This window comes from Aegilops tauschii, chromosome 3, assembly GCF_002575655.3.
Source record: "Aegilops tauschii subsp. strangulata cultivar AL8/78 chromosome 3, Aet v6.0, whole genome shotgun sequence".
Taxonomy (NCBI): Eukaryota; Viridiplantae; Streptophyta; class Magnoliopsida; order Poales; family Poaceae; genus Aegilops; species Aegilops tauschii.
The window spans coordinates 5,036,444-5,062,135 of NC_053037.3; the positions used below are offsets into that span (position 1 = coordinate 5,036,444).

Here is a 25,692-nt window from a genome sequence, read left to right on the forward strand (position 1 = left end):
GTAGATGTTCAAAATGTATGAATATATATGTCAAAAATGTTTTTTTGTTCATAGAAAGTTTTTTGTTCATATATAGAAAGTTTTTATATATGACAATGGATATATATTCGATATATATGAGAAATGATGATCCACATGGAAAAGTTTTATATATGCAAAAGTTACAATTTTAGAAAAGTTTTACATATCTAGCTAGGAAGGGAAGAAGAAGAAAAAGAAGAATAGGAAAGAAGAAAATAAGAAGAGAAAAGAAAGAAGAAGAGGAGAGGAAGAAGAGGAGAAATAAATAAGAAGAGGAAAAAAGAAGAAAAAGAAGAGGAGAAGAAGAAAGGAATAGAGGAGAAGAAGAAAAAATAGAAAATATTCTATTTTTTCTTCTTCTCCTCTATTCCTTTCTTCTTCTCCTCTTTTTTTTCCTTCTTTTTTTTTCTTCAATCCTCTCCTCTATTCCTTTATTCTTCTCTCCTCTTTTTATTTCTTCTTCGTTTTCTTCTGTTTTATCGGGTCTGTCGTCGTCGATATATACCCCTCCCGATAACTTCAACACGAGGGGGGGTCGATATACCCCCTCCCCGATAACATTATTTTCCCGTGTATATATGTCGTCGTTGTCGATATAACCCCCTCCTGATAACTTCAACACGTGGGGGGGTGGTCAATATACCCCCTCCCCGATAACATTATTTTCCCGTGTATGTATGTTGTCGTTGTCGATATTACCCCCTCCCGATAACTTCAACACGAGGGGGGATAACTTCAACACGAGGGGGGTCGATATACCCCCTCCTCGATAACATTATTTTCCCGTGTATGTATGTCGTCGTTCTCGATATAAAAACCCCTCCCGATAACTTCAACACGTGGGGGGGGGTCGATATATACCCCCTCCCCGATAACATTATTTTCCCGTGTATGTATGTCGTCGTTGTTGATATATATAACTCCCTCCCAGATAACTTCGACATGATGGACGGTCGATATGTATACCCCCTCTCGACCGTGATAACTTATACCACGGGAGCACCCCCCGGCCCTCTCGCTCGACCAAAACTCTCGAGGACACCCAAACCCTAGAAAAAAACAATGTCGGTCTCCTACCCTCTCCCGCCGCGCCCCTACCCTTGAAGCGTTGCCTAGGCCACCCCAAACCCGGAATAAGCTAGGTCTACGTTTGCACTAATATATCCACCTGCTGTCATGTTTGTGTAATAATTGCCATGTTGTAATATTTGCAGAAACAATGGAGCACGGACGAGATGAGCAAGCAGAAGAGGTGTTGGGGGACATAATCTTAGCCGGAGGTGATATCTTGTCGTATCTTAACGACAATGATGGTCTGAAAGAACATGGTGAAGAAGCAGGCTGCGGTGATCGAAGAGTGGAGGAGGAAAGACATGATTATGATGGCTCCGGTGACCCAATGCTGGTGCAAGAAGGAGCCCGTGGTGACGGCTCCGGTGACCGAACAGAGTCCGGCCAGGTAAATATATTAGTTAAGCCTGTGCTGACTAGCTAATTGATGCATTCATTGTTTTGGTATGTACACATATTAATTAACACTCGTCTTTCTCCTTTTTTCTAGCCGAGGGTGTTGAATAACGTGATTGTATTAGGAAATATAGGTTAGACTAGAAAATATTCTAGCTTGCCTTGTACTTTAAGTAGATCATGTATTCCTATATATGCCCACGAGGCTCAAGCAATATATCAAACTATTCCATCAATTCCCTCTCCCATTTAACACGATATCTATCGTAAGTCGATCCTAAACCCTAGCCGTCGCCGCTTCTGCACCTGCGCGCCGCTCCAGGGCGGTCGGCCTCCATGACCGCCGCTGGGGCCGCGCTGCCCGTACCTAGGGTTCGTCTGCCGGTCGTGTTGACCGGCTGCCAGTCTTTTTCCCGAGCCTTGCTCCGGGGTTTTTTCTCTCCCTTCGGTCATCTTGATCGCGTTGTTTTTTTTGGTTTTTCGATCTATTCTTGATCGGTTTGCGTTGCCCATCGCCGCCGTCGAACCCGAGCGCCTCTACTCCGACCCCGGCGCGACCCGCCGGCCTCTCCTCCGACCCGGCGGCCACGCGCCGAGGCGGCCTGTTAGGGCCAGCCGTCGTCCGCGCGTTGGTCCGTCCTTCGCCCTGCGCCGGCCGTCACCGCCCTGCTCCGACCGGGAAACCTGCATCGCCCCGACCCGGCGGCCACGCGCCATGCGACGGCCAATCATAGTCGTCGCTCCGCGCCGGCCCGCCCATCGATCCACATCACCCGCCTCCGCCGCGTCTGCACGGCGGCCCGACGGTTTACCTCGCCGGCCTCGTCCTCGGCTGCGTCGGGACAGCTGCATCAGGCTTGTCGGCTGCCTCAACTCGGGCGCCGCTGCTCTGTTGGTCGCTCGGGCCTCCCTGCCCGGGTGCCGGCCTTGCTTTGGCAGCCCGGGTGCCGGTGCTGACAAGCTCGTTCGCACGACGTCTCTTCATCTCGGACTCCGCCGCCACCACGTCTCCACCGAGCGGCATCCCTGACCTCGCGCGCGATCGGCTTGATCACCCGCTCGCCGCGGCGATCCGCCTCATCTACGTCGCGCGACCGACCTGGCCCGTCGGTTACGCGCGCCTCCGCAGGTCCCGTGAAGATCGTCACCGAGTTCAGCGCGCCTCTCCACCGATCGAGCATTGGGCTGCCGCTACGTCGCCCCATCGGGTTGCAGCGCCGCCGCCCCGTGGTTCTCCTCGCGGCTGCATCGACCCGTGCGTCGCCCCTTCGGGCCGTAGTGTCACGATACGCGGTCCCCGCCGCCGCCCCGAGGCCGTCCCCAGGGCTGCACCGACTCACGAACTGCCATTGCGTCGCCCCTTCGGGCCGCAGCGTCGCGGCCCGCGGACCCCGCCGCCGCCCCGAGGTCTTTCTGCCGTGGCCCCGACCCTCCTGCTGCTGCTGCGTCGCCCCTTCGGGCCATAGCGCCACGGCCCGCGATCCACTCCGCCGTCACCGCGCGTCGACCTCCCGTGGTATGCGTCGCGCCGTCTCCCTTGGCGCGGGAACGCCACCATCCGCGCCGGTCTTCGTCACGCTGTCAGGGTTCTTCGCCTACTTCGAGCACCGTCGCCGCACTCCTAACCTAGCCACCGCCGCCGCCGCTCTTCTTTAGCCGCCGCCGGCGCTACCTTCGTAGCCACCGCCGCCGCCCGTCCACCCCATTCGTCTTCGTCCAAGCACCAGCCTGTCGCCAGCGTCGCCGTCATCTACCCCGACCACTTCGTCTACTCCGACCACCGTTGGTGACATCGGCCCCGCGCCGATGGACGCTGCAATCGTCGTCGAGTTCTTCTCTGCTGGCCCTCCGACTTCTCCGACATGGCGTACAGCTCGTGCAGGTCCCTCGTCTACGCATGCCCGGTGCTGTCAACACCGATGCGTGCCTTCATCCACGACGTGTCCCCGGGCCTGGCAAGCCTGGTCGGCGCTTCGTCAACTTCGTCTTCGTTCGTCTACGCATGCCCGGTGCTGGCAACACCGGTGTGTGCCTTCGTCCACGATGTGTCCCCGGGCTTGGCAAACCCGCCGCGATGCGTCGTCAACAACATTTTCTTCCCGGCGCACCCCTACTTCGACACCACTGCGCCCATGCTAACTCGGCGCCCCCTTGCGCCCGCGGATCCACGGCGACTTCCTCGACACCAGCCACCCCGACTCGACATCGACCACGACATTCTTCGCACGGCTACCTCGACCACAGCTCCACCACCCATGCTCTTGGCTACATCGACAAACGACACAAAGGGCTACCGCCTGCTTGAGCAACCTCGTTGGTTTCCACTCCAACCACGACTCCGCGATGCATCGACCGTTACGACTGTGGGGGGTGTCCGTCGGCTTGCCTTCGGATTCTTCTCCAGTCTCACCGTCTGCGTTGCTACCGTTGTGACTGCGGGGGATGTTGAGTAACGTGATTGTATTAGGAAGGTTAGACTAGGAAATATTCTGGTTTGCCTTGTACTCCAAATAGATCATGTACTCCTATATATATATGTCCACGAGGCTCAAGCAATACATCAAACTATTTCACCAATCCCCTCTCTCCCTTTTAACACCGAGGATTTGCGCTCCCGCAGGCTGCTATGGCTGAATCAGGCGGCGGCGTGTGGTTCACACGCAGGAGGGGCGGCTAGTGTGTCGACACAGTTCGCCGGCGGCGTCGCGGCGAGTGAGAGCGAAGGTGATAATGGGGACGCCGCATCTGCTGCTGGATTTGACCGTCTAGCTGGGATTCAAGAGCGCGGCGAGATGGACGATGCAGCGTCGGCGCAGGAAGGGGAAGAGTGGATCGAACGCTTACATTTTTGAACACGCCCTTGTAGAAACAATCCCCTGGTCTGGATCCATGAACAGTAGAGCACACAACAGATATTATCTTCTCACCGCAAAGAGGGCATGAGATTAGTGGTAGGAATTCCTGCTCATGCGGCTGCTGGAAGGTGGAAGAGGAGGACGCCATGGATGGGTCCCGTGCTCTCTCTCGAAGGTCGATGAATGCTCGGGTTGGTGTCGACCATTAAAGATCCCGGTGGTGGGCCATTTCCCATGCGTCCTATTCAGAACAGAATCAGTTGAGCAGAATACGCTACTGAATACATCTCCTGTCGCTGATCCCAAAGAGAACTCTGGACCCGAGACCCATAACACATTTTCGATAGGAGCCCCCACTACCTTATTTCTTTTTACATGCGGTCTATCCATCGCCACATAGGCTTCTATTCATTTGAAATTCTGGTGTGCTGCAGTGAATGATGAACGAAAGGTGCATAGGATTTCGTGGGAGAAGATGTGTACGGCAAACAGGAATGGAGTGATGGGATTCAGAGACCCAAAGGCATTTAAGCAAGCATTGTTGGTCAAACAAGCTTGACGAATCATTCAGTTCCCATCCTCTCTTTCTGCAAAGGTTCTGAAAGCTCGTTATTTCAACGATGGGTCGATCTTGAACGCGACATGCCCTAGTGGTGGATCCTTTACTTTTTGTAGGATCTTACTATACATGGCAGAGACCTACATCGAGAAGGTGTGACGTGGATAATTGGTGATGGTGCCTCAATTAATGTGCATCATGAGAACTGGATTCCAAGGAGTGGCAGCCTCAAACCACTTGGGCAACAATATGTACAGTGATTTAGTAGCGGCCGAGGGATCACAGTGGGATGTACAGAAACTTGAAACAATGTTCACACTGGATAATGTACCGTAAAAAATGCTTGTACTGGACATAAAACAAATTGCCATAGGAGGTCCTGGGCGCTCTGACTATATTAGTATAGGGTACCGTAAAGATGCGAAATTGTGTTCTAACAGCTGTTAAAATTTGTCACTTTGCGACGGTTGGATCTACCAGACCGACTCAAACACTAAGACTGCTCACAGTGGGGAGTAACATAGAGTAGTAACTTGCCGATATTACTACCTCCGTAGTGGGTAGTAGCATATGAGTGGTATCATGAAAGAGTTCATTTATTAGGTTATAGACTCATTATGTGTTGAAATGTGTGACGTTACAGTAACTAGCTAAGTTACCACAAACCCCTCTCTCCTCATTAATTAGCTGCCACATAAGCAATCTTATATTGAAATGTGTGACGTTACTAGTCAAAGTTACTCCCACTGTGACTAGTCTAAGACGTGTCCGACTCCGAGCCCTGACCGAACTCCGCGCGAGCTAAGGGAAATAATTACCGAGGTTGACTCAGACATCAATTGGCAGATCCCTCCGGTGGAATCGTGCGGAATATAATTCCGCATCACTCCTAAATATTTGAGCCAATTCCAACGGTTAGATTTCCTTCAGCGGCTCGTGCACTGGCCGAGCGTTGGAAACAACCTGAGCAAGGATGGATCAAATTTAACGCGGACGGAGCTAGATCGGGTGTGGCTCGTTGTGCCACCAGACTGCATTAATTGTGGCAATGAGATTCCTCACGTTTCCTAAGTAATAAAGTTGCGAGTACCCCTAAAAAACGTAGGATTTTTTTTTCATTTGGCCGGTCTTCCTGACGCATTAGTTTGCCTTTTTTTATCAGACTTGCTAAGTCTCAGTCGACTTAGACTTGGTTATGTCTCAGTCGGTGCTATAATCATGGGATCATGCATTGAGATCCGTGCAAAAAAAACTAGATTTTATTTTTTCTTTCTTACATGTCATGTTATTTGACTGAGACTTGATTAAATCTCAGTTAGGGATGAAAACGGAGCGGAAACGGACGGAACTGGGTGCTACCATATTTGTTTTCATATTTTTTTGCAGAAGCGGAAACAAATACGAAAACCCCGGAAATGAATACGGAAACAAATACTACCGGAAACAGACATGAAGCGAATCCAGAGCGGACACGGACACAAAACGGTGTGTTGACCGGAACTTAAAACCCCCTTGAATCATAGATAAATACACACCAAAAAAAAGAAATTTAAGAAATTGTTAACATGGCTACATGATAATATGGTTGTATTGGCAACATGGGGTAGTATTGTAATAGTACATCACAATTCCGTATCGTGTCTAGTTGAGAATGTGTGTGGAAGTAAAAGTTGGTCCTCAAATGATCCAGTCTGCTCATTTTGTCATTGTGTGTTGTTTGGTAATTGGGCTACAAAGCAGCCATGGGCCTATAGTAGAAACGGAAATTCCATATTCACGGAAACGGAAAGTTCCGTTTCCACGTCTGTTCCACCGGAAAACACCGTTCCGTTTTTGTTTCCGTTTCTGCATAAAAAATTCCACTTCCATTTTCATTTTGCAAATTTCCGTTTTCGTTTTCATATTTCCTCTCCGTTTCCAATTTTCCTCCGGAAAAGCGGAAACTTTCCACTCCGTTTTCATCCCTAATCTCAGTCGACTGAGACCTAGCCACACCTCCAGTTTTGATAAAGCACATCTAGATGTGCCATAAGTATTGCACATCTAAGCCTATGTCACTGATCCTACACAGAGATTCGTGTGGGCATTTTCTTTTTTCTTTTCCTTTTTATTTTTATGCTTGATTGAATCACTTAGATGTGCAATTATTAGGTCATATCTAGATTGATTGATTGATTGAATCACTTAGATTGCCAGTTTACTCAAGCGCGGGCCCTTTATTTTATCCGTTGTTGTTTAGTTAAAACCGCCCTTATTATCAATTCCCCTAGTAACCGACGAATAGACTATTTTCAGATAATACTCTGGGTGAGAATGTAGCCGTGTTAGTGACAAACTAGCTACGGGGTTGGTAGTTACCTATGCAATCGCTCCCTGTGGGATCTACATACTCTACTTATCACGAATTGCAATAGCCCTGTGCACCTGCAAGTCATCAGTGGCGTGCCTTCAACTCACTTAAGTGTTTGCAATCGTCGCTAGGTGGTCCATGGTTCTGGATGTAATTTTTATTATTTCTGGTGTTCGTTGTACTGCCATGATCGATCATGAATAGATTGGTAGTTTTCCCATTAAAACCCCTATAAAGACTAGTGTTACTAAAAAAATCATGTAGAAAAATACTGTTGATGAGCGTGATCCTAACCAAATCAGTGGAGTTTAACCAAACAGATATTGTTATGATTTGTATCAATCATGATCCCAAGATAATACGTGGTCTATAGAGATTGATTCGTTGTGATCCTATAGCTAATTGTAACCATAGCGGTCAAGTGTCCTTCATGTATAAATACAAGGCAAATCCCTATGGGGTATCTCATAGCAAAACATTGTGTTTGACTTAGTATGAGAGGCAATATCCAATGTTCCCCACTCTTTATGACGAGAGAGAGAATGGGTGGCACAACATCGATGGCCAGCAAGGTGGCAGGCATGATGGGCAAGGTGGCCATGGTCGGGGCCACAACAACGATATAAGTAATCTCAAGTCTCAAGTTTGATCCATATTCAACCATGCATGGTGCCGCAACCACCTGAATCATGTGCACTAGTTCATGTCCATAGTGTATGCATCGGTGTTGGTGCCAACGTCGGAATGCTCGTAGTGATCCGCGGGCTAGAACACATGATTGAAGCGGTTGCGGCACCATAGCATGCCATGGCTGAATTTGGAGCAAACTTGGCACTTGAGGTTGCTACTGTCATTGCCACATATGCGCCCGTCGTGGCCATGACTACCTTGCTTTCCCTATCTACCACCGCGCTGACCCTCCATATAGCCTGCAACAATATAGGTGTAATAGTGTATTTTGTCTGCTGAGTCTTGCCGCTCCAGGGAAAGTTTGATGCTAAGCAAGAAAGCATATAAGTTGGTCAATCTAATGGGTTCATCGCACGTTGTAATTGATGCAACTAGGGTCTCAAATTCAGGACTAGATCAACGAGCATCTACGTGTAAACTTCATCACATGTGAGTGGCTTGTCGATCAATGCCATAACATCGATCGCTGAAGCCCTTCATCTTGTGGTAATAATACTAGATTGTGGTGAGATCCTTATTCTTTTACGTTGCAGCACCGTTACCGCAGATGTATATCGGTTGCTATGTTCTAGGAGATTAGCATGTTGTGAAGTGTTAACCAGAATGCACTAGTGGTGGTGTGCCACATCATCTGTCCGAACATAGGCATCCCTGACCATATTATGAGGACCTCGACCTGCTCACCATCCATGAGTGCTATGGTGACAAGGACCTAGGGAATGCCACCAACGAAGGAGGTTTTCCTATTTTCTGATGTTGGTCACTCTAGTATTCAAGGCTCATCCAAATCACTATGTCTTCATAGCATCCTGCATGTTCTTCATCCTAACAAACACTTAGTATTCATGCACAATTTAGTTTCTGCTTTTTCTTCAGCTTCATTTGTTTTACCTTTTGGACCGAGCAACAAGATGTTGTGATGGTACGGTGCCAACCTTGAAGTCGTCATCCATCATGTTCAGTCCTCTAGCTCTCTCTCGTGCCAAGATCTTGCTAGATCTATGGCATCCATCCAAAAGTGTTGTTGAGTCGGTCCTTCTGCTGATTTTTTTTGCATGTGCACCTCTCTTGATGCATGTCAATGTGCAAAAGTTCATCAATTACATTTTCGGGATTCCACTGATGTTACCCATGTGCGTCTTGAACTTATTTAATTCAGTGTGTCGGGTCTTGTAGTTAATTATATTGGTGCTCTCAAGTAATATGTGAACTTCTTGGATGATTTTAGCCTTTCTACATGGATCTATCTTCTAAAAATGTAGATCTAATGTCACACAAAGGTTTTACACTTCCGAGAAGCATGTTGAACATGTTAAGCTTCATGCACTAGCCAACACATCAAAAAGTACAAACTAATGGAAAGGGCTAGGAAATCCACATATACACTTCAAAACCCCTCTCACGTGTGATGCATGAAGTCAACATGTGGGTCGATTCAAAGGTATGGCTCCAGAGGCCTATACGGACACAGAGGAGCCAACTGTAAGTTTTTGATAAATTGCGAAAGCGAGGACTTCACCTCAAGACCTTAGGCCCTGATACCATGTTAAGCTTCATGAACTAGTCAACACAACCAAAAGTACTAACTGGTAAAAAAAGACTAGCTAGGCAATCCACATATACACTTCAACATAACACATGCTCAACAAAAACATTACAATCAAATAATTCGATTGGGGGGGGGGGGGGGGTATCATCATCTATCTAGGTATTTCCAAAGGGAATGTATCATGCCCTCGCATGTCGAGGTTGATTTTCACTTTGGGGGAGAGATAGTGGCAATCGGAGCTCTAGAAAAATGTTTCATCTCCTCACTGTATCAAGTCATGGATGTATTCACCGAGCATATGTCAACACAATTTATTTCCAATCTCAGCACCATTATCGGTTGAAATTGCGGGGGGTTGTTAACGAGCATGATGTAACTGAATCAGTAGAGTTAAACCTAACATATATTGTTGTGGTTGTATCTATCATGATCCCTGGATTAAAAGTGATTTGTAGACATTGATCACTATGATGTATCTCCTTGCAAAATAGGATTATTGACTAATACTAATACAGATAGCTGCTGGTTTTGATCGCAGGGATTTGGTTCTATACTACCACAAGGATTTGTATTGGTTATATTTCCACAATTTAACATATATCGGTTATGCAATTACTAGGCTTTTTTGAAATATCTTACCATGAGAAAATGAAAAAATTCAACGAATTTGAATATGCACATTAATTTAAAGACATGGAGACATTTTTGTTTGTAGTTGAGGAGAAAATAACGTGGGGTAGTCTAGATTTGGCCCAAGAGCATGATAAGTCCCAACTAGTAGCGCATCACTTGTGGGTCTGTGGCTTGGATCCTGGCATAGCTGATGGTTAGGATTTGGGCTACATAAAATTGCGTTGGATGATGCATTGTTTTTGTGAGATATATATATATATATATATATATATATATATATATATATATATATAGGAAATCCAGTTATGCACTTCAACCAAAAGTCCGAACTCATGGAAAGTGCTGCATGAGAAGGAGGTGGAAGTATTGGGGGTGGAGAGAAAGAGAGGGAGGGAGGGATGGGGAGGGAGAGAGAGGGAGAGAGAGAGAGAGAGAGAGAGAGAAGGAGAGAGAGGGAGAGAGAGAGATGGAAGTGAAACATCGACATCAGTGACATTGCTGCTCTGCTGCTTTCTCATCCATACTCTGCTTCTACTATCCATTATCCTTATTCTATGAATGATGAGACATTTGGGGCCGCCTAATTTATTTCTGTTTCGTGAACCATGATGGAGTAGCTTGTGTGTCTACTTTCTTTCTTTCCCATTTATGAACTTGGAGTAGCAAAACTCGTTTGTCCTTTTCTCGGTTTCTGAGCTTCTATATGGAACATGATTTCAGACATGGCTTGCCATGTTCTGTAGCTAGCACTATTGTAAGATTTGCTTTGTGTTCTCCTAACTGAATGGTTGATCTCAACTTTGCAGATTGACACATCATCCATTCCCCTACGGCACCTACATACAACAGGGGCATTTATCATGCCTCCACTTTGCCGGACCATGGCGACCTACAAGGCAAAGGCTAGTCCAACCGCATACCATGACCTATTGCGCGGTACATGTTCTTTAGCTAAAGAGCTTTTTGGATTTGTACTAAGGAAAACAAGAGGAATGTCAAAGTGTCAGTAACCTCTAAATCCCGATAGAGCTTGCCTCATCTGGCTCCAACAAGGTTCGGCTAGCTGGCAATGAGAGGTTAGTGGATTTTGTGTATTTTTATGTTGTGTAGGCTATTTGAATATGCTGCAAGAGTCTGTGTTGTCTACTGCAAACACTTAGGGGTTTTGTAGGCATGTTACAAGTGGGGCGGGGGGGGGGGGGGGGTTGTCATGTTGTGATTCTTTTTACATGTTCCATACTCTAGTTCCAAATGCTGCTTACATTGATTTTCTAGTTGCATATGTTATGACTTTTCGAAACGGCTTTGTTGCAAGGAATGGGGATTTGTTGCAATGCACACTTTGATTATTATTATTATTATGCTATATGAGGTGTCTAAAATGTGCCCATTTTTATGCACCATGAGAAAAATGTTGCGATGATGTTGAATATGTAGAAAACAATATTGTGTCAGGGATTATGCATTGCAAGGATTAGACGGTCAAGATCACACATAAATGAGATCGGGCGGGTGGGGAAGCAACTGGTTGGTTGAAAGACGCCCAGCTTTGGGCATTGAATAAACTACGAGCAACCATGAATCATAAATCACAGAATATCAAATATATATCCTATATATATTTGATTTCCTTGGGGTACTAGGGACGTCGTGTAATCGTGCAAACCGTATTGAGCATGCGGACATCGTGTAGCCATACAAACCGTATTGAGCATGCCCGCATGCGACATGGACTCCCTTGCATGAACACACTAAAAAAAGTTTCATACACTATACTTACCGCTCGCCTCGGTCCTTCTTCCTCAACCGCTCGCATCTGGCTCTCCTCTGGCTGTAGCGCCGCTCACTGCGGCGTCCCCGTAAGGAAGCTAACTATCTATGCTTCGCCTGACTCGAAACTTCAGGGGCTGGATGAAACTTTCAGACCATGCAGAAATGTGTGGTAACAGTTCGATTTGGGGGCTAGCTATAAAAAGCCCCCTTCTTCCCGTGACCAGGATGTGTGGTAACTTCTTCATCGATTGTAACTCAATTTTTTTGGAGATCTTCCTCCCATTTCACTCAATCTAGTTGATTTTTGGGGACTGAAAGACAAGTGCCGATCTACACTCCAACCAAAGCAAAAGGTGATTCCCCCTTGTTTCTTTGATGGATCTTGTTACTCTTGCAGATTGGAGACTCTTAGGTGGTAGGAGTCCTCGGTGAGAAAATAATTTGTCATTTTTCCCATCGTTTGTGAAGGTTTGGAGGCCGCCTCAAGGTATACCATCAGTGGTTTGCAATCACCTTCTTGGTGATATCTCAACGAGAAGAGAATGAGCTTTCATGGTGTTGGTGTGCCTTTATGGTAACACCCACCCCTCCAACAGTGACTAGTTTCCCTCCAAAGAAGTGAACATCGGGATACATCATCGTCTCCGGTGTTTTTGGTTATATCTAGCCCTAACTCATTACTTGTGGTTTACCTTGGTCACGTAACTTTGCTAGCACCATATGGATTGTTTATTTCACTACAATTGGTTAAGATATTGTAAGTATGGGGTTAGTAGAAAACCTATTATTAGACTAGCATTACCAAAGAAATCACGTGGAGAAATATTTTTATTGAGCGTGGTCCTAATCAAATCAATTGAGTTAAACCTAAGATATATTGTTGTGATTTGTAGAGATTGATTCGTTGTACAAGTAACCTTAGCGATCAAGTTTTATCAATACAAGGCAAATCCCTATGGGGTATTGCATAGCAAAACATTGTATTTGAGTTAGTAACAGAGGCAAGATGCCGCGGTTGCGGCAATGACAGAACCAACCTCAAGTCCCAAGTTTGATCCCCATTCATTCAGACATAGTGCCGCAACCACTTTAATCATGTGTACCAGTTCATGTCCATAGTGTACAAACCAGTGGTGCGGCGTCGCCAGAACGCTCACGATGATCCTCGGACTGGAGCACATGATTAAAGTGGTTGCGGCATTGCAGCGCGTCATGCCTGAATTTGGAGCAAACTTGGCACTTGAGGTTGCCTCTGCCATTGCCGCGTATGCTCCCACCATGGCCACGACCAGCAGTGTCGACGGTCAGGATTTGAGCTACATAAAAATAAAATGCGCCTTATTTAATGTTAGACCAGATCACGGAAAATTTCAGAAAAGAAAGGCGGATAGGTTTGTAACTACTTTGTGGGTGCAACGTGTACAGGTTCACTTTACACTTGAGAGTTCAAGGATGGAGGCGACATGCTTTGTTCCTGCTCCAAGAAGCATGATGGAGTAGCCCATTCCAAAACTTGGAGTAGCAAGCTCAAGCTCTGCTTGCCCTCAGTTTCTGAACTTCCGTGTGGAACATCATTTTCTGGACTTGCTTACCATGTTATGTAGCTAGCACTGTGCGAGAGTAGCTGTGTGTTCTTCTTCCTGAATGTTTCGATGATGATCTCAACTTTGCAGGCCAGAAGTCGATGGGAGGTCGACACGCCGTCCGTTCCCCTGCCATGCCCGCACCCAGCGGGGACCCTCGCCAGGCCTCCACTTCGCCGGACCACCGTATCCTGCCGGGCAAAGGGTAGCCCGACCATGGCGTACTGCACGCGACCGGTTCTGTAGCTACTCTATTATGTCAGAACACTTGAGAGGGATGAAAGTGAAACAGCAGCACCAGCAGCAGCGAAGATACTGCTGCTCCCTCCTCACTCGTACCCTGCTCCCGCTGGTCCTACTCCTCACCGGAGCCAACCGCAAACAGGGCAGATTGTGATCTTTTCTGAACTAGCAAGAAACAGCACAGCGCAGCATTCTGTCTATATATCCCTCCCTGCTTCCCTGTCTGAACTTTTGTTTGAAACAGAGTTCCTGAACTTCCTAATTAACATGTTCTAATCCTTCTGTGTGAATGTTTGAGAAGAGAGAAGCCTATGGGCGACGCTACAGGTTGTGTGGGTGTGTAACTTGAATAACAAACAGAGATTTGGGTTTATGACACAGAGCATAAGAAGAATGGCAAAGCTTTCAGTAACCTCCAAATTGCAGCAATCTTGTCTGTCCGCGGTTTTAGTTATGGGAAAGCCACCTCTCCTTTGGCTCTTATTGATGATACAACCCCCTCTATCTGTGTACAATCAATGGAGTGTCAGTTAACTTCTGTTGTGAAATGATGAATATTTTGCACTTACATGTTTTGCAGGAATGATGATTGCTCCTGCAGCAAAACATTTCATATCCGTTCGCAGGATATGAAACCCCGGCAAGATCATCATGCCATCTCTTCCTGCCAAGAACACCACAAATCCATGCAAATTTTGTGCAGTTACACCCATAAAAGAATACACTTTAGTAAACAAATACTACAGCATCGCACAATGCACCGCCATTCAAATATTCAACTGAATGTGATCGATGTTGTACAGAAACAGTAACAACAGCGCCAATGGGATTATCAATGGCATTATTTTACAGAAAGCAGTTCTCTCCAGGTTCACATTTACAATTTGCACCATCATTTTAGATGTCTTCTCTCCGTATTAAGAAAAAGAGTATCTTCTTCACATTGCACACAAATATTGACTTGCTGAGTGCACCTGAGATGGCTAGAGGATAAAATTTGGTCCAAAACTACGATAGTACAGATATTTCACTCTGGGAATGTACTTATCTCTGATAATACTGAAGAATCTGCAGCAGGGGCGAACTCGTCCCCGCAGAAGAAGGGCTCGGGAGGCATCTCGAGGCCATCGATGCCAGCTTCGAGCATGTCTAGCACCTCGCTCATGGCTGGCCGGTCGTCTGGCTTCATCTGGATGCACCACAGCGCAACGATGCACAGCTTCCTCTCGACCTGATGGATACCAACAACCTCCGAGATCCCACCCACCTCTTGCCGAGACAGCTGATTGTACACCCATGACGGGTAGTACGTCTGGCTTCTTGACGCTTGTGGGTCCACGTTCCTCCGCCCCCCGGCCATCTCCAGCAACAACATCCCAAAGCTATAGACATCAGACTTCGAAGATATGGCGCCAAAGCTACGGGACACCATCTCGGGAGCTATGTAGCCAACTGTTCCCCGCGCAGCGCTCACCGGCAAAAAGCTGTTGTCCCTGGGGTACAGTTTCGCCAGTCCAAAGTCAGCGACTTTTGGGGTGAAGTCACTGTCCAACAGGATGTTGTGAGGCTTGATGTCGAAATGTAATATCTGCATATCGCACCCTCGGTGCAGATAGTCGATCCCTCTGGCAATGCCCAGAGCAATCTGATTGAGCTTGTCCCAGGAGAAACTCTTCTCGGGCGAGAAGATGTACTTCTCAAGAGATCCATGAGGCATGTACTCATAGACAAGAGCCCTCCTCATTTCCTCCGAGCAGAAACCCACCAGACGCACTACGTTGACATGGTGAATGCTTCCGATGCTGGACACCTCACTGATGAATTCTTCTCCATTGGACATGGAACTGACCAACATTTTGATGGCAACATGGATGTCACCGGGAAGCACACCTTTGTACACGGACCCATAGCCTCCTTGGCCCAGCTTGTCTCTGAAGTGGCTAGTGATCGCAGTGATGTCTGTGTAAGCGAACCTTGTTGGGCCAAGGGCTAGTTGCATCTGGAGGAACTTCTCAACTGCGTCAATTACTACCTTTGTTTTCCAGTACTTGTAGCCAAGGAAGATCAATACAGACAACGGTGCAAAGACTAACCTGGATAGTACTGCAAACACTGCATAAACAAGATTACAGACATGAGTTACATGTATAAAGTTATGGAGCTGTACTAATAAGGATTAGATGATTCTGTCATACCGATAATGAGCTTCATGATACTTATAGCAGATACTATGACCAACACAGCCCAATATAATTTAGTGTAGTCAGACAAGGAGTTGTTTTTTACACATCCCAAGAAACGCACGTCGATGGCAAAAATCACAGAAATCTTATTTTGGATGCTTGAACTAGACATCTGTTCGTGGAAGTCGCTGCATAAACAGTTTTTTGGTAAGACAAACCCATTTGAGGTGAAAAATGCAACCAGAGAGCATAGAGACTCACCTCCTTGAATTTTTCAGGCATGTCTTGAGGATCCAAGGATATGTCCATTCTGGAGCTGGGAAAGGAAATCTAAAAGCAAACCCATCCCTCATAAATTTTACAATATCTTCATAATCATAAGTTGAATAATAATCATTTGGCCCCGGACCCCAGCTTCCCAAAGGAGTCATGGCCAAGTATCCACATGAAGGCTCAACATTCTGAACCTGATAGGATTGCATGGTACTCAACACATAAACAAAAGAAGTGTTCGTACTCCGGCAAGCGACAGGCTTATAAATAAGATTATCTTTCATCATGCGTGAACAACTGACAAAGGCAGCCCATTTAACCGTACGCATATATAACAGGAACATGTAATCTGATCTCAATATATGGATATAAGGATGTTGATTCCTCTCAGGAATAGGGCAGCTGCTATTATCCAAACTGGCATCAACAACCCAGAAAACAGAGTCGGGGTAGGAGATGTTGGTGATGAAGTACCTTCCCGTATTGACTTGAATTATAGCCTGGTCATCGCTACAAACAAGCTCGTATTCTTGAACACCACAACCAGGTGGATCCCCTCGCAATCGAAAAGGATTGTGGATGTCTTGGAGATGCCCACAGGAGAAAGAGGGGCAAACTGCTTGCCCCAGAGTATCTTCCGCTCCAGTCTTTGTTAGAAAAACTGAAACTGTGGAGGAGATTGCTAATGCTTGGAGTATAACAGAACGTGGAAATGCAACGGAGTTCGTCATGAGAGCTTTACAGATGCAGGATCAGGCACAGAAGCTGGTACTAGAGTTAAGAAGAAGGCTAATATGGTCTCAGATTAATATACGAATTTTCTGGTGCATATGGATTGATGGAGACACAAGAGGAAGAATAGTCAAGCCTGGTGTGCCACCTGATTGCTGGTTTTCTTAGTCAAGCTAGTGTACAGGAAGATAGGCTTTGACTTGTCAAAGGCAACATCCAGGAAGATAAGGAAGAAAGGTTGGAATCCGTCCAACTGATTCAAGGTAGCCAAGATATTTCTTCTTTATGATTTCAACATTACAAAAGAAGCTCAGTTTTTGTAGGCACAGCTTCATCTCATTTCCTCCTCATCTTCATTTTTCACACAAATGTTTGAAGCTTTGGTTGTAGCTCTGTTGTTCTCTGTTCTTAACTATGGAATCAACAGAGCCACAGCAAGTGGTGATGGAGATTTCTTCCATAACTGCGCACCATCAAGGTGCAGCGAAGAAGGCACAGAGATCCGATTTCCGTTCCGCCTTGCAACCAGCCCCCAATCGTGCGGAGCACCTGGCTTGGAGCTAGCATGTTCTAGGGAAGCAGATACCATCCTACTTCACCCAATTCTTGGACTATGCAAGGTCACTGCAATTGACTACAGGTATGGTGGCCTAAATGTCATCCCGCTTGAAGAATCATGGACTAGGTGCCCGCTTCAGAAGATCTCTACCACCAATCTATCAACTAGTGTATACATACCTGACAGTTACGGAGGTGAAATTGCAAACCTGGTACGCTGTTCAAGAGAGTTGATACCAACGGAGAAGACCGGTACAAGACCAGGTCTGGGGGACAGTATTGTTGGCCCAATCTCTTGCCTGAGCAACACAAGCCAGTTCATATATTTGATGGACGGCAGTGAACCAATGTATATTCTTCCCTTAGACTGCACAGTGGTTTCAAACGGTATTTTGATGCCGGCAGATTATGATATCAAATCTACTATGTTATTCACCGACAGAGCCAGAAGGGTCATTGCATTTGGTGAGACAACCTTGACTTGGTCAGTTCCTAACATGACCGACATTTGTCTAGACTGCGAGCGAAACGGGCATTCCTGCGGATTCAGCTCACAACGCAGGCAAGCATTCTGCAAGCGCCAAGGTATTGTTTCTACTTCTTAAGCATCAAAGGATTTGTTCTGAATATTTGCATGCCTCAAATTATTCTTGACAAGAGTACCTAAATGATCCAAATAAAGAACAGTTCTTTTTATGCACCATTTGCTATATACGCAAATATGTCTCTGTTTACCAGCATATCGGAGTCCAGTAAATATTTCACACTCACATGGTTCTGATACTCCCCCATACAGATAGCATATGCAAGATGAAAAGTATCCCATTTTGTAGTTACATTCTTACTAGAAAAGTATCACATTGTTTCAGAAACAGGAACTATGTTTACCTCCAAAATTTCTGATCATGCTTGAACAGCCATATCAAGAAGCTCAGGGATGTAAAACATTCATGATTATGCAAAAGCCAATGAGGTTTATTCATGTTATAAGTGTTACAACACCTTCTGGAAAGAAGGCCTGAATTCCAGCCCAACTAAACTGCATTTTTGTGATGCTCATACTTTCAAAGTTATTATTGAAGAAAAAAAAAATGATGTCCCAAGAAAGTTCAGATATATGCAAATAGTTTCATCATTACAAAAAATGTATATTACTGATCTTTGTTTTACCACAAATTAGCTACTGTCATGTGTTGAATCTCTTTTCCATTCCATCAACAAAAAACTGGCATGAGAAAGAAGTCAGTAGCCTTTTTTTCTCTCTTACAAAAAGAAATAGAAATTGTAAGCCTTCTACTCCCTCCATTCCTAAATATTTGTCTTTCTAGATATTTCAACAAGTGACTACATACGAAGCAAAATGAGTGAATCTACACTCTAAAATATGTCTATATACATCCGTATGTGGTAGTCTATTTGAAATCTCTAAAAAGACAAATATTTAGGAACGGAGGGAGTATTATTTTGCACAAAAAATCTAAATCGCTTATTTCCTACATGCAGGTTCACGTGTGAAAGTCATTGCAGGTATTATGCATACATTTTGTTGTATATTACTCTTATTCTTGCATCTTACCCATATATAAGAGGAAAGACATGAAAGCAAGATAACTCACTGTTTGCCTGCATTCTTGTTTTTCAGCAACATCATCGGTAGCCACATTTGTGGTTCTCTTGTTGACGGCAGCCACAGCACTCTATCGATCCCTGAAATCAAAGGTTGATGAAGAGGTACGTTTGAAAATCGAAATGTTTCTCAAGGCATATGGCACATCAAAACCAACAAGGTACACATTCTCTGAAGTTAAAAAAGTAACAAGGCGATTCAAAGATAGACTGGGTCAGGGTGGATTTGGAAGCGTATACAAAGGTCAGCTGGCAAATGGAGTACCTGTGGCAGTAAAGATGCTGGAGAACTCAAAGAGCGATGGAGAAGAATTCATGAATGAAGTTGCAACCATTGGTAGAATCCACCATGCTAATGTGGTCCGTCTCTTGGGATTCTGCTCAGATGGAACAAGGCGTGCTCTTATCTATGAATTCATGCCTAACGGATCACTTGAGAAGTATATATTTGCAGATGAATCAGATATTTGTCGAGAGCTATTAGCACCTAACAAAATGCTGGAGATAGCATCAGGCATTGCACGAGGAATTGAATACCTGCATCAAGGGTGCAATCAGCGCATCCTCCATTTCGACATCAAGCCTCACAACATCTTGCTGGACTACAGCTTCAGTCCAAAGATTTCAGATTTTGGGCTTGCAAAGCTGTGTACAAGGGATCATAGCATCGTCACACTGACTGCAGCTAGAGGAACAATGGGTTACATTGCGCCAGAACTATATTCTCGGAACTTTGGGAGAATATCCAGTAAGTCCGATGTCTATAGCTTTGGCATGCTGGTGCTGGAAATGGTGAGCGGTAGGAGGAACTCGGATCCATGGATTGAGAACCAAAACGAGGTTTACATCCCAGAATGGATATATGAGAAAATAAGCACGGAGCAAGAACTGGAATCATCAAGGGAAATGGCGCAAGAAGAGAAGGATACAGTAAGGAAGCTGGCCATTGTGGCACTGTGGTGCATTCAGTGGAACCCAAAAAATCGCCCGTCCATGCTCAAAGTGTTGAACATGTTAACAGGAACCTTGCAGAGTTTAACGATGCCCCCCAAGCCATTTGTTTCGTCTCCGGGCCACCCCATGCCGCAAATCTAGAGATTTGTTTCACAGCAATTCTGAATGTATTTATTTTGGACAATGAGACTTAATATGCTGCAGTAATGCCTATTGTATTGTACTATATGACACTTGATTTTCAGCTCAATAAGAAGTCTAATGTTAAGCTCTTTGGTGTAGTTGTCACGTGAGACATCGGAACTGTCTGCAATTTGGTAGTCGGCAGACCGGGCAGGAAGCCACCGGTCACCTTGTGGTGGCATTTGAGCGTATCGGAAATTGGTGCTCCTGGAACAATCAACATGCCCAAGCGACTAGCCTATGACGCATTTGACTTAACTACCTTTGCTACTGGTGTTTTGCTACTGTGGACATATTTGTATTACCAGGGAAGGGTATGACATCAGATTCCACAACAGACTGCAGATTGGCAGAGTACAAGTAATGGAAAAAGTAGTTGCCACTTACCGTGTGCTCCCTCCGTTCCTAAATATATCTCCTTTTAGAGATTTCGATATGGACTACATAAGGAGCAAAATAGACGAATCTCACTCTAAAATCCGTCTATAAACATCCGTATCTAGTCCGCACTGAAATCTCTAAAAAGATTTATATTTAGTAACGGAGGGAGTAGTAGTAATCGTGGCGCGTGCATTTGTAGTAGTATTGGTGAATTCGACTAGCAAGCAATCCTCACTGAACTAGTCCCCGTCTCGTTGCCGGATCTGTACCAGCGAGCAATCCATGTGCTGAGAATCCAGTGGGCATACAGATGTGAACTGTGACAATAAGGAATGTACACAAGAGGAAGGGAAAGAAGAAGCTTCACCTTGCCCGGTGCGGCGGCGGCGGAGGAGGGCGGCAGTGGGCTACCGGAGACGGCAGCGGCGGCGGCTGCGGCTGCGGGAAAGCACAATGCTCAGGCACAGGAGCGCGCGGGTGGGAGGGAGGCATCGGGAGTAGGGAGACGGTCAAGATCGCCGCCGGGAGGTGTGGTGGGGCGGCCGGCGGAGGTAGGGGACGGGATAAGGTTCACTTTTCTGCCGTAGTGGCCGAACTGCTGGGCCGTGGGCCTATAAATTCAAGTCGTTACAAGGTTTTGTATTGGATTGACCGCAGTCTACCTGAAAATGCAAATGTTCCCAACAAACAAAGAACCTGAAAATTCAAGTGTAAGAGTAACCCTTATCCATCTTTTTTTACCTTTTTCTCTACTCCCTCCTCGCAAATAATGTGATTCCCCATCTTTTTTTACCTTTTTCGCTACTCCCTCCGTTTTTATTTCCTCTGCATATTAGATTTGTCTGAAGTCAAACTTCATAAAGTTTGACCAAGTTTATAAAACAAATATGAACATTTACGATAGCAAATCTATATGATGGGAAAGTATATTTAATAATGAATCTAATGTTAATGGTATTGATTTGTTATTGTGTACGTTAATATTTTTGTCTAAAAATTTTGTCACATTTTACAAAGTTTGACTTCGACCAAAGCTGATATGCGGAGTAAATAAAATGGTGGGAGTATTATTTAGAGTTTTTCTTATCATACTAGAAAAATGCTGAAATCACTAATTAAGAATCACTCTTTGCAAATGCCACTCCCATCTCTATACGCCACTTGTCATAATTTAAGAGTTTTTTTTCTTTTTTTCGTAGATCCGTTTATTTAAAACGTTTTGTCTCTTAACTGTGCGTCCAAATCTCGAACATTTTTCACTGTTGGATTTTCTGCGTCAAGATATTCAAAACTAGATCCTATGTTGATAAGTTCTGACGAAATTTTTCTTCACGGAAAAAACGGATGAAAAAATCCGTGCCTCTCACGGAAGGAAAAAACATGTTTTTTCGTTTTCGAGAGCACAACCGCCTCTTGCGGGAGCAAATTTGTGCCTATCGCCTCTCACGGAAAAAACGAAAGTAAAATAAAACATGTTTTTTCGTTTTGAAGACGCGCCACCGTGTCTCTCGCAGAAACCAATCCGTGCCTTTTGCGGAAGCAAATCCGCACCTCTCGCGGAAGTAAATAAAAAAAATGTGTTTTTTTTTCGAGAGGCACGACCGTGCCTCCTGTGAAAGTATAAAAACACATTTTTTTCGTTTTCAAGAGGTCATGCCTCTCGCAGAAATAAAAAAACTTTTTTTTTGTTTTCGAGAGGCACAGCCATGCCTCTCGCGGAAGAAATAAATATGTTTTTTTTTGTTTCTGAGAGGCACGAACGTTCCTCTTGTAGAAGCAAATCTGTGTATCTCGCGAAAACAAATTCTTACCTCTCGCGGAAGCAAACCCGTGCCTCTCGCGAAAGTAAAAGAAAAGTTTGGTTTTTTGTTTTCAAGAGGCACGACCATGCCTCTCGCTGAAGCAAAAAAAAACTTTTTTTCGCACACAAAAAAATCAGATTTTTTTTCAAAAGCTAAGAAAGACCGGTCAAAACCCGAAAAGCCAAAAAAACATCTAGCAAGCAGAAAACGCATGTAGAAAAATAAAAATAATAATAGAAAGGAGCGCCCAGAGGCGACACGTGACTGCTGCTAAGAGCGCGCCGAGTGGCACGCTCTCAGCCCACCCCCAAGGTGACCCTTGTTGGGCTTCCGAACGAGCACTCGTTCGTTAGTTGCTCCCGAAAAAAGCGGGTTCTCCTATTCAGCGTGTAGGTCGCGCACGAGTACGAACGCGTTCGTGTGAACAAGTGGGTCGTCCTATATTTTTGTTCCTTTCTGCCTTTTCGAAGGTTCCCAAATCTCCCCAAACCGGTTTTTTTCTTCTTTTTTCTTTGGCTTTTTCTTCTTTCTTTTTTTCCTTTCACTTCTAGTTTTCTTTTTTCTTTTTCCTTTTTCTTTTTTTGGTTATTTCTTATTTGGTTTTCCCAAATTCATGCGCATTTTGATGAAATCTGGGAACATCGTTTTTCAAATCGCTGAACATTCTCTCAATTTCAATTTGTGTTCATCGAGTTCAAAATTTGTTCATCATATTTTAAAAATGTTCATGAAACTTTTAAAATATCTTTGACATATTAAAAAAGGTTCATCGTATTCAAGTAATATTTTCAAATTCAAATTTGTTCATCAAACTACAAAATCTTCAACATATCCAAAAATTATCATGAAATTTATAAAATGTGCATAATATTGAAAAAATGTTCTTGGATTCAAAATTTATTCAGAAAATTTCTCAAAATGTCCATTGAATTTAAATTATGTACATCAACGTGCAGGTTTTTGAAATCTCGAACATTGTTTGAATCAATGAACGTTTTTGTCGAACACGTGTATATTTTTTGAATTCACAAGCATTTTTTGAACACACGAACATTGTTTTTCAAAATGATGAACATTTTTTAAATGATGAACATCTTATGATTTTTGGAACATTTTCCGAAAATTCACTTTTTTCAAATTTGGAAATTATTTAAATTTCTAACATATTTAAATTTTGAATTATTTTAAAAAATGACAAATAAAACAGAAAAAGGTAAAAAGAAAAAAATGACATAAAAACTACGGCATCCAGCTCCGCTCATGGGCGGCCCAATAGGGGCGCGTGGGAGGAGAGGCGGTGCGCGCTGGCATGTTCGCCAGCGCCTCACACGCCAAATAGGAGCTCCTGTAAAATGCACATGCAAATAATGTAACTCCTCGGAAATAATGTAACTCCTTGAAAATTTTAAGCTACGTGTTTCTTTTATTTTATCATGTTATAGCCATCTTTAATTTTTATTGAATATATATCTAGATAATTGCAAGATTTTCGAAAGTGTGCACTGCACTAGTTTAACCCATGAAATAGGGAAGCACTTTGATAAGAAAAAATATATTTGCGAGATAAATGCAATACAAATTTTCTTTGCATCCTCAGTCAATATTGTTGATCAGCTTCTAGTTGTGTAAAAGTTCAGACTTTGGTTACATGAATAATTATGCACCTTACATTTCTGGATGGGAAGATCATAACCTACACCCTGTAGTTAATGGCCTATTTGGATTTCCTCCCCGCTTCAAAACCTGGAGTTAAACATAATCTACACCGAGGAAGGTACACCATATTCTAGTAACCTTACTGCAGTTGATCAATAGTTGTTGCTCACTTTCCATAGCTTCAAACTTTCATTATTAATTTTAGGAGAACCAGGGAGTTTCATGAATGCCATGATATTTGATCTATGACATAAATTTAAATTATTTGTATGCCATATTTAAATTTAAATTAGATGAAAAATATAAATGTTGTTTTTTTTGTACTTTAGATTAGTGTCCTAACTTTTGAGCCCACCATCTATTTTTGTTCTAGATTCGCCATAAGTACCAAGATGGCACTTGTAGCTCTTCTTTTTTGCTACCATCTGAGCTCTGTTATTCTATTTTCAATAGTCGGGGTGGTGATGATCTTGGCCTAGCATTCCACATAGTACAATCATTCTGATGGGTCAAGAGATGCATGTGGATGGTCGATCAATATAAAAAATTTCCCCTTCATGAAGCAAAAGAATATTGTTTTAAGCTATCATATATAAGGATGTGCATAAATTTTCATCATGTTTATTTGCTTATCTTTTTGTTGTGTGTTATTTTGTAGTACAACTGACACATCATCTTAATCTCCATGCATTCACAGGGGTAAAAATATAGGTATAAAGTTTCAAAAAGGATGTTAAAGTATGAACTTCGCATCATGGACCTATCCTTCAAACAATTTCATCAACCAAAGGGTGATGTTGATTCGCTAGATTACAAAATTATTGTAGATCATATGTTATTCGGAAAAGGTAGACATGATTTCGATATAATTTCACGCAATTTCACATTTTTATAACCTAAAAAAGAAAAAAAAGAACGTGTAGATAAAATAGAATCCTATATCAAAATTATGTCCCCTAAAAAATCGGTCATCATCTAGATAGTTCCACAGACAAGAAAATTCGGCAATCACCTAGTCTTTAAATAAAAATAGTTTCACGGGCTAAAACAATCTAGGCCAGAGCACATTTTTGAATTTGGCCCATCTTGGGCCCGCCGCCGCTGTCAACTCATGAGCTGCACCGTCAGGTTTGCTGGACAATCGAGATCTTTTGGGGGATGTTCAAAATCAGCTATCCTAAGAAACAACTTCTCTCAATCTCACCCTTTTCCTGGAAGGAATGAGACAGTGTGCCGATGGAAAATTCTAACAAGTACGATTCAACAGGCTAAAGCCTACCCCGCCCCCCCTCCAATATTACTAAAAAATGATCCTCAAAATAATATTACTAAAAATAGCATATATGTATGAGCTTTCAACCATGGTAGCTTATCAGAAGAGATCACATTAATACATGATGAAGCAAACGGCATTGGCATAGACTTAGTGTAAATGTTAGCATGTGTTAATCCTCTATTCCTTTCCCTCACCATCTTGTCTCACATAGAAGGATCGCAAATGCAGACCTGCTATATGAGAGGCGGCCAGCAGCCACACGGCCGAGATTTTATCTTGATAAAAGCAACTACTTATTTTTTCAAATTTTAGCACTAATAAATTTGTTTGACTTCCTGGGATACA

At 44.1% G+C, this 25,692-nt stretch overlaps 2 protein-coding genes across 13 annotated transcripts; one reads left to right on the forward strand and one right to left on the reverse strand.

Moving 5' to 3' along the window:
• Positions 1-14,448: 14,448 nt before the first annotated feature.
• Positions 14,449-21,222, reverse strand: LOC109756811 (rust resistance kinase Lr10). 12 transcript variants are annotated; one of them, XM_073509766.1, is made up of 8 exons: positions 20,981-21,222; positions 20,620-20,876; positions 19,633-19,740; positions 19,361-19,472; positions 19,086-19,176; positions 16,168-16,373; positions 15,919-16,094; positions 14,449-15,835 (listed from the first exon to the last, which is right to left on the reverse strand). In XM_073509766.1, exons 6-8 carry the CDS (start codon positions 16,335-16,337, stop codon positions 14,751-14,753), a joined length of 1,431 nt encoding a protein of 476 aa, XP_073365867.1. In that variant the 5' UTR covers positions 16,338-16,373; positions 19,086-19,176; positions 19,361-19,472; positions 19,633-19,740; positions 20,620-20,876; positions 20,981-21,222; the 3' UTR covers positions 14,449-14,750. The 12 variants fall into 12 exon arrangements, with proteins under 12 accessions (XP_073365867.1, XP_073365868.1, XP_073365864.1 ...); XM_073509767.1 differs by having other exon boundaries at positions 20,620-20,900; positions 20,981-21,199; XM_073509763.1 differs by having other exon boundaries at positions 19,633-20,876.
• On the forward strand, positions 17,280-19,055 carry LOC109756812 (rust resistance kinase Lr10). Its single transcript, XM_020315649.4, has 2 exons — positions 17,280-18,054; positions 18,973-19,055. Exons 1-2 carry the CDS (start codon positions 17,280-17,282, stop codon positions 19,053-19,055), a joined length of 858 nt encoding a protein of 285 aa, XP_020171238.2.
• Positions 21,223-25,692: the final 4,470 nt, after the last annotated feature.